General features: G+C 39.4%; 1 protein-coding gene across 1 annotated transcript in view; it reads right to left on the bottom strand.

The window, feature by feature from the left end:
• Positions 1–11,606: 11,606 nt before the first annotated feature.
• The window catches only part of LOC134450250 (leucine-rich repeat-containing protein 15-like), a 5,305-nt gene continuing 870 nt past the window's right edge, over positions 11,607–16,041 (bottom strand). Inside the window, exons 2-6 of the mRNA XM_063200098.1 lie at positions 15,837–16,041; positions 14,382–15,413; positions 13,682–13,792; positions 13,284–13,351; positions 11,607–13,103 (exon numbers count right to left, since the gene is read on the bottom strand). The exon at positions 15,837–16,041 is cut by the window's right edge and continues 431 nt beyond it. Of these exons, the coding sequence (XP_063056168.1) occupies positions 13,026–13,103; positions 13,284–13,351; positions 13,682–13,792; positions 14,382–15,413; positions 15,837–16,041 (1,494 nt within the window). The 3' untranslated portion in view covers positions 11,607–13,025. The remainder of the gene's footprint in view (positions 13,104–13,283; positions 13,352–13,681; positions 13,793–14,381; positions 15,414–15,836) is intronic.

Raw genomic sequence — 16,041 nt, 5'->3', positions numbered from 1 at the left:
ATATACAGTAATCCCTAAATTCCTTTTCCAGTCCTGACTGAAACCTTTTGACCAAGTTGAGTTTGTGGGATGGCAGCTTTGTTTTCGTTTTCTTTTACTATCAGCAGAACAACAGCGCTGTCTAGTGCCTGAACACTAAGCAGTTTCTAGGCAACATATGAAGAGTTTATTTGCAAAACGGTGTATCTCCATTTTTTCACTTTTGCATTTTATTTTTGGAAATGACTGTTCAGAGGGTCTATCACCTATATGTGAATTCTTACCATTCAAATATTTTGAGAACATACTTTTTTAACCTATATAAAATGCATTTTGCAATGCAATTCAATGGAATGCCCAATACAAAAATGTCAATTTCCCAACATTCTACAAAATGGAGATACACCGTTTTGCAAATAAACCCTTCATATGTGTATTTGAATATTATTTGATGAAATATTACTGGTGTTAATTTCACCGGATGAAATAATGCCATTTGGTAAACAGATCAAATATCAAATGATATTTTATGACCAGTCAAGTCACACTCCAAGTAAAATAGAATAGAATGATATCTTTATTGAACATTGCAATGCAACTCTGCAATGAAAGTCAGTGTGGGTTGTCTATTTATATAACTTAAAACAACATATTTCCTTCACAGAAAATAAACAACATGTCAAGTGAAGAAGTCAGCATGCCCTTGGAAGAACAGGAAGAACAGGAAGAACGTCCTTTTTGCATGTTTAGATACGAAAAAAATCTCAGGATGGGATTCTCAGAGAGGACATATCTGATAGATTTGCTTTAAAAGAAAACTTCCTTTTAGATTTGGTCTTCAGACGATGTAACAGAATGGACAACTTAATCTGAAAAGGATACGTGACCTCAATAATACGACCTAATATGACCTCAAAAAATAAATCAAATTTAATCAACAATATCCACCTCCAAAGCTAAAGACATCTGGTGCATGGACACCTTTCTCCTAAAGACATTTAAAAATGTCTTAACTACTCCCATAGCTCATATAGTAAACAAGTCTTTAGAGGAAAATTATTTTCCTAATGTACTAAAAACAGCTAGAGTGACTCCTATCTTTAAAGCTAGTAGAGTAGAGTAGAGTAACATTTATTGATCCCGAAGGAAATTTAGGTATCTAGTAGCATACATACAAAAACAAATAAATAGATTATTTCACATTAAACATTCAGATATAAAAAAGTCTCTCATTGCAATAGTTATTACTGATTGTTGAAGGAGGGGTGGGAGGGGGATGGAAGGGGGGAATGGCGGGGGGGAGGGGGGGGTGGTTATGCGGTCCAGTCACCAAGAGTTAAATAGCTGGATGGCCCTGGGGACAAAGGACTTACGCAGCCTGTCAGTCTTGCAGGGAATGGCGAGGAATCTGTGGCTGAACAGACTTCGCTGGTTGGCAAAGACTGAGTGCAAGGGGTGATGGTCATTGTCCATTATAGAGTCCAATCTGCCCAATGTCCTCTTTTCAGCTGTGGTACTAAGAGCCTCCAGTTTTGTACCAACAACAGAGCCTGCTTTCCTCACTAGCTTGTCCAGACGTCCAGCATCCCTCCTCCTAATGCTCCCGCCCCAGCATGCCACAGCATAAGAAAGTACACTAGCCATGACAGACTGGTAAAACATCTGGAGGAGTCTGTTGCAGACGTTAAATGATTTTAGCTTCCTCAGAAAGTAAAGCCTGCTCTGTCCTTTCTTGTAGACTGCATGTGAATTAACTGTCCAGTCCAGTTTACTATCCAGATGTACCCCCAGATATTTGTAGGTGCAGACTGTCTCCACTGTCTCCCCCTCAATAGAGACAGGCACGAGGGGTGGGGTTGTTCGCCGGAAATCAACCACCATTTCCTTTGTTTTGGTGGTGTTCAGCTGCAACTGATTGGTCCTACACCATCTAACAAAGTTCTCTACCATTCCCCTGTACTCCCCATCCTGCCCATCTTTAATACATCCAACAATGGCAGTGTCATCTGAGAATTTCTGCATGTGGCAGGTCACAGAATTGTAGCTAAAGTCAGTGGTGTATAGGGTGAACAAAACCGGGGAGAGCACCGTTCCTTGTGGAGCTCCAGTGCTACTGATCACAGTCTCTGATGTTAAGTTACCCAGTCTGACAAACTGGGGCATTTCTGCGAGATAGTCAGTAATCCAGGTAGCAAGCCCTGTTCCCACTACCATTTGCAGTAGCTTGTCTCTTAACAGAAGTGGCTGAATAGTGTTAAAGGCACTGGAAAAATCAAAGAACATAATCCTCACCGCACTGCCTCCTTTGTCCAGGTGAGAGTGTACCCTATGTAGAAGATACAAGAGAGCATCCTCTACTCCAGTGGTTCCCAACCTTTTTATTAAGGGACCCATGTTTTTACTATTGTAAACTTTGGTGACCCAACCACACGAGCGCCCGCATGAGACGGCGTCACAAGATGCCCTCCGTTTCCTGCGAAAACTTATTTTAGTTATTTTATTCCTCAATTCGTCTTTGGTCAAATATAGAATAAATGTTTAATGTAGCACTTACAATTTGTTGCGTGTATGCATTTATTACTTAAATGCTTTGTCTTTTATTCAACATGGGCTATATATATTTAAAACGAAACCCCTTAAAATCAAGAGGGCTCCGCGACCCCCTGTGGATCTTTGGCGACCCATAAGGGGGGTCCCGACCCATAGGTTGGGAACCACTGCTCTACTCCCACACTGTCCTGATATGCAAACTGGAGGGGATCCAGTGCATGGCAGACCTGTGGCTTGAGATGGTTAATCAGCAGAACATGTTCAAAGGTTTTCATGAGATGTGAGGTGAGGGCAACAGGTCTGTAGTCATTTAGTTCTTTTGGGTGTGGCTTTTTGGGTACTGGTATAAGGCATGATGTCTTCCACAGTGACGGGACCTTGCCTAGCTGTAGGCTCTTATTGAATAGGTGTTGAAGAGGCTCAGCTAACTCCACTGCACAGGTCTTCAACAGTCTAGCACAGACGCCATCTGGGCCTGCTGCCTTAGGGCTCCTCTCACCTGATCAGCAGTGACCCTGAGGGTTGGGCGTGGAGGTCAAGAGATGAACCAGTGGATGTTGTTGGTTGGTGGTGATGCTGGTAGGTTGCTCGATTGATTCCCAAGGTGGGGGTAAACAGGATGTCACTAATTAAGACCCATTAATATATTGCCAGCCCTTTCGAAGATAATAGAAAAAACAGTTGCTGAACAGCTTGTGAAGCATTTAAACACAAAAAAACTCATGCACCCCATGCAGTTTGGTTTTAGAGCCAACCACTCAACCGATACGGCATGCTGCTTTTTTATAGAACACATCAAGGCTAATCTTGATAAGGGAGGAGTGGTGGGTGCTGTGTTCTTAGACCTTCGAAAGGCTTTTGACACAGTCAATCACCCAGTACTCCTCTCAAAGTTGGCGTGCTTTCAGCTGGCTCCGGGTGTACTAAAGTGGATATAGTCCTATCTATTAAATAGGGCCCAATGTGTTAAGATAAATTATATAATATCTTCCTTAAAAGCATGCTCTATGGGGGTGCCACAAGGTTCCATTTTGGGACATTTGTTGTTCACCACTTATATAAATGATCTTCCATCTGCATGTGAGGGTGTGGAGATACTGACGACACTATTTACACACGGCAAAGATTCGGTACAGGTGGCCAGCAAACTGACTCAAACACTAACTAAGGTCTCAATGTGGTTAAAAACCTCCTGTCTCACACTAAATACCAACAAAACTGTTACAATGTATTTTCACAATAGATTTAAACTAAATGTTGTTCCAGACATATATGCTGATGCAACAAAGCTAAATAATGTTGATGAGTTTAAATATTTAGGTGTGACCTTAGATTCTACTCTTAGCTTTAAGAAACACAAATCTGGGTAATACTGTAAAGTATATATGCGTGATTCTACGAATCGGCTGCACTTTTAAGTCCATGGATTTTATTTTCCAATTCCACTAACTATTAACTGCATCCAATGATATTTTGGACATTAGCACACATTTATCTTTCATATAATACAGAAAGTGTAGACATGACATTATTTCCCTCAGCAAGAATGAATATTTAATACTGGTTTTGGGCGTTTTCATGCCGTCCCGTTTTCCAAATGTCAGATTCAGTCTTCATATTAGCATGTAAAGCAGGGGTGTCAAACATACGGCCCGCGGGCCGCATCCGGCCCGCGGGAGGGTTCCATCCGGCCCGAATGTAAAAAAAAAAAAAATTTTTTTTTTTTTTTTTTCCTTTTTTTTTTTATTTTTTTTTTATGAAATAACCGAAATGCGCAATTACGGCCCTCGGGGCAAAATCGAAACCTGCATGACATTAACCCAATGGTCCCTCTGTTACACTGTATATATGTAGTAAAGTGCACATCACACTTCTATTATAAATAGTGAATTTGTACTGTAACAGGCATTTCATAAAGCTCATATATTATAGACCTCATATAGGCCTATAGAGATAAAATGTTAATACTTCTTATTCGTATTGTATTGGTATTGGTTGTAATTAAATAATAAATATAATAGGATTTGTATTGGTTCCTATTAAGCTCAAACTGGAAACGGGATGTTAGAATGCGTGAAAATGCAGGAAATTACATATAAGAAATACAAAATTTTGTAGACCCCCTCCCGAAATGAACTGTTCCATATTTAATTAATTGACGGTTGCCAATGAATGAATGAAGTCAAGGAAATTTTGCATAGGATTATCTGCTATATATATAGCTATAGCATTGCTTTCTACATATTCAACACACTTAAAACGTGATAGTACTGAACACTAATCCTCTGCTTTACGTTTTTTTTTTTTTTTGCGATGATGTTACTAATGCGGCCCGCTTGAGGTCCACATGGGTTGTATGCGGCCCCCGGACCAAAATGAGTTTGACACCCCTGATGTAAAGAAACTTGTTTTGCCCAAGACGATTGCAAATGTTCATTCACAGTAATCATCACAATATGACAAAACTGTCAGAAAGACCACTGTCCTTTCCATTATACATGAAATTTGCCATTTTGTGTGTGTCCACGAAAACTGTGTTAACCGTGTCACGGTCTGAAACCCCCTCCATAAATCAATAATGGTTTGGTCTTAGGCCATACGAATAACATCACGTGATGTCATAACCTCTTTGGCAGGATATGGGAAGACTTTTTGGTAAGTTTTGAGCTCCATCCTTCTATAATTTAATCCATTCTTATTCATGCTCCCATTGCGGGAAAATTGCCTGTCAACTGTGTTATCAACATATTCATAAGAATCTGAATTAGAAATCACATGTAGAAAAACACAGATTAAGCATACAATATATGAATTGATTAAGGTGTTGTGGTGGGACTTCTGAGGTCCTCAGTTAGCACAACACCATAAAAATGGCTGAAATGTCAAGCCGTGACACCGGCAATGGTGTTACAATTAGCTATGACAGTCAGGGTTGCCAGATGAGGCTGATGATTTCCAGCCCAAAACATTTTCAAAACCCGCCTAGAAGCACAAAATCCCGCCCAATTCTATTGATTTCTATGGCAAATAGTGGGCAGGTTTTTCTAATAAATGCCATTTTTACCCGCACACGGCCATCCTAAGGGAACCAGCCCAATCTGGCAACACTGATGACAGTGGAGGAGGAGTATGTTTTTGCCAATTTATCTCCATATTGACAGACAAAAAAACAAAATAATTTGTGTTCTAGGGAGATGGGTTTGTCTGCTCTGTTTTTTCTCCTAAAAAAGGGCCGACTTGTTCCCCTGCACTGTTGACCGTAACACAGTTGAGTAACACGGTTGACTGTTTTGAAAGTGTTTTTGCGCTATTGATCCCTTATGTGTTGGAAAAATCCTATGAACAGACACCAGGGATTATCTCTGGAGAAGGAAGTCTTGTGTAAGGAGGGTGACTAAATTCAAATCAGACGTTACAGGGATTTATAATGAAAAATGTGTCAGTCTGTATCACAGTGAATCATAAAATCCTACTTATGAAGCTCAACAATCACATTTTCTATATCAGTTGCACAGATTAATGACAGCATTATTGCTAAGGGACATAAGCACTTTCAAACGTATGTTATTTCAACTCTGTAGTATTTGTATATATGTTTGAAATGACATAGTATTTGTCCATAACACTGTTGACAAAATAATCAAGCAAATGTTCGCTTTCAATAGAATATTTATCAAAAGATTTAAGATTTAGCTTGTCAATTTGTTTGTTTGGAAACTTAAATATATACACTATGTAAGCATCTAAGTCATTTAGTTGAAAAAAATACTGATAATTGACATTTTCCTTTTGCCAAAAGCGTAGGCGAATCGTGGAATCACTCATATCCAATTTTAGACATATTCGTAACTCACTGAGTATTGATGCTGCTGTGGCTTATGTCAATGCTATGATTATGTCCCACCTGCATTATTGTTTATCAAGCTGGGCCCAGGCCAACAAGACTGTCTTAAAATCCATTGATTCACTATACAAGCAGGCCCTGAAGGTCCTAGATAAAAGATCTTTTCAGTACCACCATTGTCCCATACTGAGCAAGTATAATATGCTCAGCCTTGAAAACATCATACAATTTTCTGATCTGCGGCTAATCCATAAAATCATTCACAATGCAGCACCCCCACCTCTAAGAGCATTTGTTCAACCATGCTCTGAACTGATGAGCAGAACGTCAAGATCCACCATTAAGGGTGATTGTAGTCTCACAATCCGACGAACTGCTTATGGAATAGTCTACCCAGTAACCTAAAAAGTATTACTGATTATCAGGCCTTCTCAAGGGGTGTGAAAAAATGGATATCAACCAACCAGTCTTGTCTGCATTAATCATATGTTTTTTAATTCAAAATATGACTCATACTGTATGCCATTTTAATGTGTGTGTGTGTGTGTGTGTGTGTGTGTGTGTGTGTGTGTGTGTGTGTGTGTGTGTGTGTGTGTGTGTGTGTGTGTGTGTGTGTGTGTGTGTGTGTGTGTGTGTGTTGGGGGGGTATGACCCATGGCCTTTGGATGTGCTTATTTGTTTATTTGTTCATGTTCTGTATTTTAATATTTGTTTTACCTGTACAGGGACTGCAGATGGAAATTAGCTATATAGCTATAATCTGGCACATGCCATCTTTTTACTTCTGTAAACAATGTCGGTAACACTTCCAAATAAGGGGCCATAATTAACAGTAAAGTAGCTACAACCTAATACTTAAGTAAGGGTTAATAATCATTATTTAATGCCACATTAGACACATATTAATTGTTATTAATGCATATGTTGAACATTAGTAAGCAGTTACTTAACTATTAGATAACTATTACCTTGTGTTACAAGTTAATAGCATATTGTTATTTAACTAATAGATAAGTAAGGGCACAGTTAATAGTTAAGTAGCTATCAGGTCATACTTAACTAAGGACCAAAATTAACACTTACTTAATACAAAAGCAAGGCATAACTAATGGTTAATTAATACATAAATATTGGGTTTTGGGACCCTTATATTAGAGTTGGCTGAGGATAACTAATGGTTAATTAATAGATAGATATTGATATTTGGGACCCTTATATTAGAGTTGTCTGCGGATAACTAATGGTTAATTAATCGATAGATATTGATGTTTGGGACCCTTATAATAGAGTTGGCTGAGCATACCTAATAGTCAAGTAATTAATCTACTGTGACATGTAGTTTTCACTCGTTCAAATCACTGTAATAGTGGCAACAGGAGCCATTATATAGCAAGGATTGGACGTACACTTCTCAATGATGGTGGGGTGATGTGATGTAATTTTTTCATGTACCACGTATTAGTTTTAACTGTAAAAATCCTACAATAAATGCAGAACATTATGAAGAGTAATAGTTTTGAAGCTAAACTAAACCATTCCTTTGTGATAATTAGGTTAATGTTTGAGAATATTAGCTCCAAGAAGAGCAGTGCATGATGGGTACGCAATCTAGACAACAATAATTCGGTATTATTTAATCATTAGATATGCCTTACTTTTGTATTAATTAAGTGTTAATTAAGGTCCTTAGTTAAGTATGACCTAATAGCTACTTAACTATTAACTGTACCCTTACTTATCTATTAGTTAAATGATTATATGCTATTAACTTGAGACACATGGTAAGGGGCCATATATATAATTATAATTAACATAATTAACAGCAAATTAGCTATAACCTAATACTTTAGCAACAGTTAATAATCACTACTTAATGCCATATTAGACACATATAAACTGTTATTAATTCACATGTTAAACATTAGTAAGCAGTTACTTAACTATTAGATAACTATTACCATGTTTCTCAAGTTCATAGCATATAATTATTTAACTAATAGATAAGTAAGGGTACAGTTAATAGTTAAGAAGCTATTAAGTCATACTTAACTAAGGACCTTAATTAACACTTACTTAATACAAAAGTGAGGCATATCTAATGATTAAATAATACAGAATTATTGTTGTCTATAGATTGCGTACCCATCATGCACTGCTCTTCTTGGAGCTAATATTCTCAAACATTAACCTAATTATCACAAAGGAATGGTTTAGTTTCGCTTCAAAACTGTTACTCTTCATAATGTTCTGCATTTATTGTAGGGTTTTTACCATTACATTTAATAAGTGGTACATGAAAAAATTACATCTCATCATCCCACCATCATTGAGAAGTGTACGTCCAATCCTTGCTATATAATGTCTCCTGTTGCCTCTATTATAGTGATTTGAACGAGTGAAAACTAGATGTCAAAGTAGATTAATTACTTGACTATTAGGTATGCTCAGCCAACTCTATTATAAGGGTCCCAAACACCAATATCTATCGATTAATTAACCATTAGTTATCCGCAGCCAACTCTAATATAAGGGTCCCAAACACCAATATCTATCTATTAATTAACCATTAGTTATCCTCAGCCAACTCTAATATAAGGGTCCCAAAACCCAATATTTATGTATTATATAACCAATAGTTATGCCTTGCTTTTGTATTAAGTAAGTGTTACTTTTGGTCCTTAGTTAAGTATGACCTGATAGCTACTTAACTATTAACTGTGCCCTTACTTATCTATTAGTTAAATAAAAATATGCTATTAACTTGCAACACAAGGTAATAGTTATCTAATAGTTAAGTAACTGCTTACTAATGCATTAATAACAATTAATATGTGTCTAATGTGGCATTAAGTAATGATTATTAACCCTTACTTAAGTATTAGGTTGTAGCTACTTTGCTGTTAATTATGGCCCCTTATTTGGAAGTGTTACCACAATGTCTATTGTGCATGGTCCCTGCTGAACTAAACTAAATAAACTAAACTAAAGTAATTCCACATTTACAGTAATATCACTCCCATTGCATTTAAAGATAAAATATTACTCCTGTATCGCTAAAGTGCTGCATTGCATGAAACAGTAGGCCAACTTTACATTACATTATATTCCACTACACTTCTTTTTTTATCCAAAGCAACTTACAGTCTCTGGAACAATGCGTTTTCAGTAGTAGTAGGGGCTCTAAGCCGAGAAATCGTTACGCGCTGGATAGAAGCATATAATTTGGTACACATGTTCCTTGAGTGATTTGAAGGCATCCTAGAAGGGGTGCCCCTGGAAAAAATTGTCTACCATGTCATATACAATATGTCATGTTGGTAATGCATTACATTGTTATTACATGGCATTATACTTAGCTGAAAATGTTAATATAGTCCTCAGCAGAGATGAAGCAAGGGTAGTCTGCTTGACCAGATTGATAAAACTACAAAATGTACATAGTGTGAAAGTATGGGTGAGTCTGTGCTTACGTGCTTGACAGCATGTAACATTGTGAACGATTTGAGAAGATTCTTGGTCTGAATTAAAATGAGCATTGCCCACACTAAAACTATGGTGAGAATAGACTGCTCCTAATGCTCGATCTGAATGGGATAGTGTCAGTGCAAGATGCCCTAGGTAGCAGGTTCTCCATCCTCTAATTTCCATAACAGATAAACGTATTTTATTTGTATGAGAGAGGGTAAAAGACAGGACCTTTCCATATGTATGAAGAACCCCATAAGATCAACTATTTCTATATTTTTACAATGCATTGTGCATATTGTGAGAGCATTTCAGTCATCTTTAGAATGGCATTACAGATTACTCAATATAGGCCTACATGTATGCCACAGTATGGCTTCAGTTTAAATTAAATGGAAATGATTTCTTAGTATATGTTGAGTAAGAAGACAGAGGTAAATTGTTTTTTTTATTTGCAGACAAGTCCTCACCTAGTACTTGTGCCAAAAGTTGTATTAGTTAGCTCAGTAATCATTGAGTACTTAAGTTGCTATCAAAACTGACAGCTGATGGACAACATGTACCGTAGGTCTTGTGCCACCCTTACCCATAGGAGAAATATCTATATAGAAAAACAATTATCATATGAAAGTAAATCATTACCTGTACTCATTTTCTTGATATGCAAGGCACACAAATAGTCTGGGAGGAAGGATAGTCTTTCATACCCCCCCCCAAACAAAATGCCACAAGACTTTTTTTAACCTTCAAGATTTTGAGTGGTAACAGTAACATAACTCATTCCCACTACACCCTTTTGCATAATATTGTACATGTCCTCAGAATGCTCTACATGTTTCAGTTCTATGTAGTTGTACTGTACAGGACAGTACAGTGCGGTGCAGTACAGTACAGTACAGTACAGTAGCATACAGAACGGTGCAGTATAATAAAGTACAGTAGAGTATAGTACAGTACAGTACAGTAGCATACAGTACGGTGCAGTACAGTACAGTACAGTAGCATACAGTACGGTGCAGTATAATAAAGTACAGTAGAGTATAGTACAGTACAGTACAGTAGCATACAGTACGGTGCAGTACAGTACAGTAGCATACAGTTCGGTGCAGTATAATAAAGTACAGTAGAGTATAGTACAGTACAGTACGGTACAGTAGCATACAGTACGGTGCAGCACAGTACAGTAGTATATAGTACGGTGCAGTATAGTAAAGTAAAGTACAGTACAGTACAGTAGCATACAGTACGGTGCAGTCTAGTACAGTACAGTACAGTACAGTACAGTACAGTACAGTACAGTACAGTATAATACAGTAGCATACTGCACGGTGCAGTAGAGTACAGTACGGTATATCACATTACAGTACAGTACAGTAGAGTACAGTACAGTGCAATACAGTAGAGTACAGTATAGTCTTGATGACTTTTAGGCTACTTTGACTTAGCCCTCCAAAGCCAATAGGATTTCCACATAGGATTTCCACATGCTGTTGTTTTAAGTTTTTGAAAGACTATTTTAGTAGCCTATGTGAGAGAGGGAAGGCAGGCAGACATGTTTTAAATAAAGGACCACACCCACAAATAAAAAATAACCAGCAAACAATAAATTAAGTGGTTAGGTAGCCAACATGTCATCTAGATTAAAGCCAAAAGTAGATGAAAAACAGACATGTTACCATTTTGCTCTTTTAAAATATAAAGTATCTGTCAATATACTGTATATATGATATATTCATAAATGCCCTTATCACTCCATTGTACACTTAGGACTGAGATATACATATGTGAACATCAGCATACATTTTATTTTGTAATGGCCTATAGTAAATCATCCAAGCTGTCACTGACACTTGATATGTACATGTATTATTGACTTGATTGATATGAATATTTCAGTTGGACTCCTAGGCTTAAATCATTGAGGGGGTCCCAAGGAAGTAGTAGTAGTTTGTGTGTGTGTGCGCATGTGTAAGTGGGATTAAACTTATTGTTTGCCATCTATCTTTGTCTGAAGAGCAGACTGAGTGTCTGAACCTGCTAATGCTAGCATGCTAACATTGGGAGAGTTAAGTGTGGCCCAGTTCAAGGGTTTATCTCTTCTCCCCTAAATTTTCTAACCACAATTTTCTTTTTGGATTTTATAGATATGACCCACTGCAAGTTTTTAAAACTCTTAATGAATGTTGGTTCAATAGCTAACTGCCCAGAAATTAGCTCTCAATTGTAGAGTGATCTCATTCTGACCATGGTTTTTATGATTTTCCTCTTTTTGAATCTAAATAAGACATATATAACATTGTTTTCATGGTAAGTTTTGCACATATTTTCAAAGTTCAGTTTGTATACATCACACACAAATAGGTGGATTGGCCCATAACACCATTATGTGCAGGCAGTACAGCATTTTACTACTATTGGCTCGTTTTGGGCAACCATCTTGGATTTACCCCATAAAAATGACCTTAATGATATTGAAATTTGGGGCACCCCTTCTGAAATGATGGAGAACACCCTAAGGAAGGTCTACACCGATTTTGGTGCTTCTATCCAGCGCGTAACGATTAGGCCCTTTTTGGACGGTAAGAGACCCAGCTATAGGTGCCTTGCCCATGACACCTTAGCCATGGAGTGCATAGGGCAGTGGTTCCCAACCTATTACTTCAGGGACCCATGTTTTTACCACTGTAAGCTTTGGTGACCCAACCACGCGAGCTCCCGCAAGAGAGGGAGTCACAGGATACCCTCTGTTTCCTGCGAAAACTCATTTTAGTTATTTTATTCCTCAATTTGTCTTTGGTCAAATATAGAATAAATGTTTAATATAGCACTTATTTTGATGCTTCTATGCCATTTATTCAACATGGGCTCTATATATTTGAAAGGAAACCCCTTAAATTCAAGAGGGCTCCGTGACCCCCTGTGGATCTTTGACAACCCATAAGCTGGGTCCCGACCCATAGGTTGGGAACCACTGCAGTAGGGAGAGGAAGGGGTGGGCTTTGAGCCTGCAACCCTCTGATCTAAAGCCAAGAATTGACGCTGTGAAATGACTGAAATACATTTGGCTTTTGACTGTTAATCAAACACTAGTATAGTTAAATTAAACCCTATTATATTGCATAAGTAATCTCATCCAATATTGTGTTGAATTCACACTCCAAAATCCCCTGTTATGTGTACACATGGTTCAGTTTGGTGATGAGAGTGGAGCAGGCAGTGGCTGAGGAGCAGGAATCGTCTCTGGTAGGTCGTGGACAAACAGCAACTGCCAACAGAAAACAAATACAAATTATATTACAATAACTTATTATATCAAGTATAAAACATATAAACATACAGTTTACATTTACTTATCGTCAGTTTATTTCCAAAACTAAATATTACATATTACTCAATATACTAAAATACTAAATATATATTATAAATATAGAGCTGCATACAGTACCTTGACGTTTTCATCATCTACCATCTTGACAGGTTTCAGTCTGGGGTCCAGAGGACGCACAGTATAGCCTAAAACAAGAACAATCCAGAGTTAATAGTGTGTGTGTGTGTGTGTGTGTGTGTGTGTGTGTGTGTGTGTGTGTGTGTGTGTGTGTGTGTGTGTGTGTGTGTGTGTGTGTGTGTGTGTGTGTGTGTGTGTGTGTGTGTGTGTGTGTGTGTGTGTGTGTGTGTGTGGGGGGGGGGGGGGGGGGGGTGTTTGTGCGTGCAGAAAGACAGACAGGGAGCAACACAAGACAGACAGACAGATTGACAGATTGACAGATAGACAGAAAGACAGACAGACAAGGTGCAACAACCAGACAGACACAGACAGAGACAGACACCAGCTGTGGGCCTCACCCCTGGTCCGTGTGTAGACTCGTGACAAGACAAAGAGGAACAGCAGTACCAGCAGAGGGACGATGATGGGTAGGATGACCTTACTCAGACTGGACCAGTTGAGGTCATCACCTGGCCATATAGACGGTAATAGAGAGAGAGAGAGAGAGAGAGAGAGAGAGAGAGAGAGAGAGAGAGAGAGAGAGAGAGAGAGAGAGGGAGGGAGAGAGAGAAAGTACAGAGTAGAGTACAGAGATGAGAAACGGAGTGAAACTGATAATTTAGTGTTAAATTGGACAGTCTTGGAGACCTAGATTTATGCTCGTCATCATATCAAATACAAGTTAGTAAAGTTTATTTATATAGGCCTAGCACTTTTCACATTGCTATAAAACTATAAAAGACCAAATGTTGCTTTTCTTTATTACATGTGAGTGTGTTTCAATATGGAGAGAGAGAGAGAAAGACAGAGAGACAGAGACAGAGAAACTGATAATTCGGTGTTAAACTGGACAGCATTTTAGACCTAAATTGATTCTCATTGTATAAAGTAAAAGTTTGATTCATTAATGTCACTTTTAGTAAGAAATGAAATTCAGTAAAATGTATTTATATAGTGCTTTCACATTGTGAAAGATCAAATATGTCTTCTTTTCCACATTTGCGTAGTTTTTTTTCCACGATTTATTACATGTGAGAATGTATAGTGAGTGAGGGTTACCTTCAGACTCCTCAGACTCCATTTTCTTGTTACCGTTATGGCTAGCTGCACCTCTAGACTCCTTTATCTGCTCCTGAGGAGGAGGTGCCAACGAGTCATTTGAAATCGGGGATGAGGCATTAGGGTCAGATGGGGCATTAGAGTCAGATGGGGCATTAGAGTCAGATGTAGTCTTAGAGTCAGCCGACTGTGTAGGTGGGGAGCTGCGAGCAGGGGAGGAGGCCGAGACAGCAGGGGATTGGGCCGAGGCAGGAGGGGAGGGCGCTGAGGCAGGAGGGGATTGGGCCGAGGCAGGAGGGGAGGGCGCTGAGGCAGGAGGGGAGGGCGTTGAGGCAGTAGGCGCCGCAGGAGGGGAGGACGCCGAGGCAGGAGGGGAGGGCGCCGACGTAGTGGTCGGGCATAACACCTCTTTGCCCAACTCACTGAGACTTTGATTGCGCACTTCCACTGGATGCTCGCACACGATTGTATAGTTTTTCTGTGCTGAGCTGATGAGCTCCTTCAGTTCGCAATCACAATGCCAAGAATTGCCATGCAGTAACACCCGCCAGTTCCCAAACTCCCCGAGGAGAGCCCCATTGAGGGAGCTCAGCTTGTTCTGGGACAGGTTGAGACACTGAAGCGAGGGCAGGTGTTTGAAGACATCATCTGACAGGGATTCTATTTGGTTGCCCCCCAGATTGAGTTCCGTCAACTTCCCGAGACCCTCAAAACTACCCTGTGTCAGACTTGCGATCTGATTTTCGGAAATGTCCAACCACTCGAGCTCAGTAAGTTTTCCAAATAGACCGTCAGGCAAAGTGGAGATGATATTTCTGTGTAAACCCAGTTTTGCCAGAGTGGGAAAGTGAGTGGACAGGTCTCCGGGTAGTTCTCTCAGCTGATTGTAGCCCAGAAACAGCTGCTGGAGCTTCAGGTGAGGCGACGCAGGAGTGTCCAAGTCTGTTATGCGGTTACACTGCATGTCAATCAGCTGTAGGTTGGTGAGCCGCCCTGACCAGATGTCCTGTGGGATGGAGGCCAGCTGGTTACCTGCAGAGGGGCAAAAGCACACAGAATTAACGCTCAAGTAAAAGTATCTTTTACATAGTGTTTACTTTCCTCACAAGAATTTGTTTCTTTTTCTTGAAAATCGTTCTCCGTGACTTCTATCTCTTGCTTCACACCAGCCATCATCCAAGACGTTGATCCAAGATAGCTGGAACAACAAGTAGGCAATCCTGCGTAATTGTCCTTTAATGTCCTTTTCTACGAGTCTGATTTTACTCAGTACTCAGGCCTGGTTCCATCATAACTGAGTAAAACATTTGGCTCAAACTGTACTCAAGTAAAGAAAAGTAGGCTACTAATTACAAAAACTATTTCATAAAACCAACTCAATTACAATTCAGTTGAGTATATCTGATTAGCTAGTTAGTCCGCCTCGTTACCACCCCGGTTACCATCCCTGGTTACCTGATGCTCGGAGTCGCTGCAGGCCGCTTAGTTCTGCGAAGAGGTCAGGTGGGAAGTCTTTCAGTGCATTCTGGGACAGGTCCAGATCTTGCAGCTGCCCCAGGTCCTTTAGCGCCCCTGGCGATACGGACGTGATTCTGTTGCGTTCCAGACGTAGCTCCCTCAGCCTCCCTAGGCCACGAAACAACTCCGCACCCACAGACTG

The sequence above is a fragment of the Engraulis encrasicolus genome, chromosome 6 (assembly GCF_034702125.1).
Source record: "Engraulis encrasicolus isolate BLACKSEA-1 chromosome 6, IST_EnEncr_1.0, whole genome shotgun sequence".
NCBI classification, from domain to species: Eukaryota; Metazoa; Chordata; class Actinopteri; order Clupeiformes; family Engraulidae; genus Engraulis; species Engraulis encrasicolus.
The sequence above is the reverse complement of the archived record's forward strand: the minus strand, read 5'-3'. Positions and strand labels throughout refer to the sequence as shown.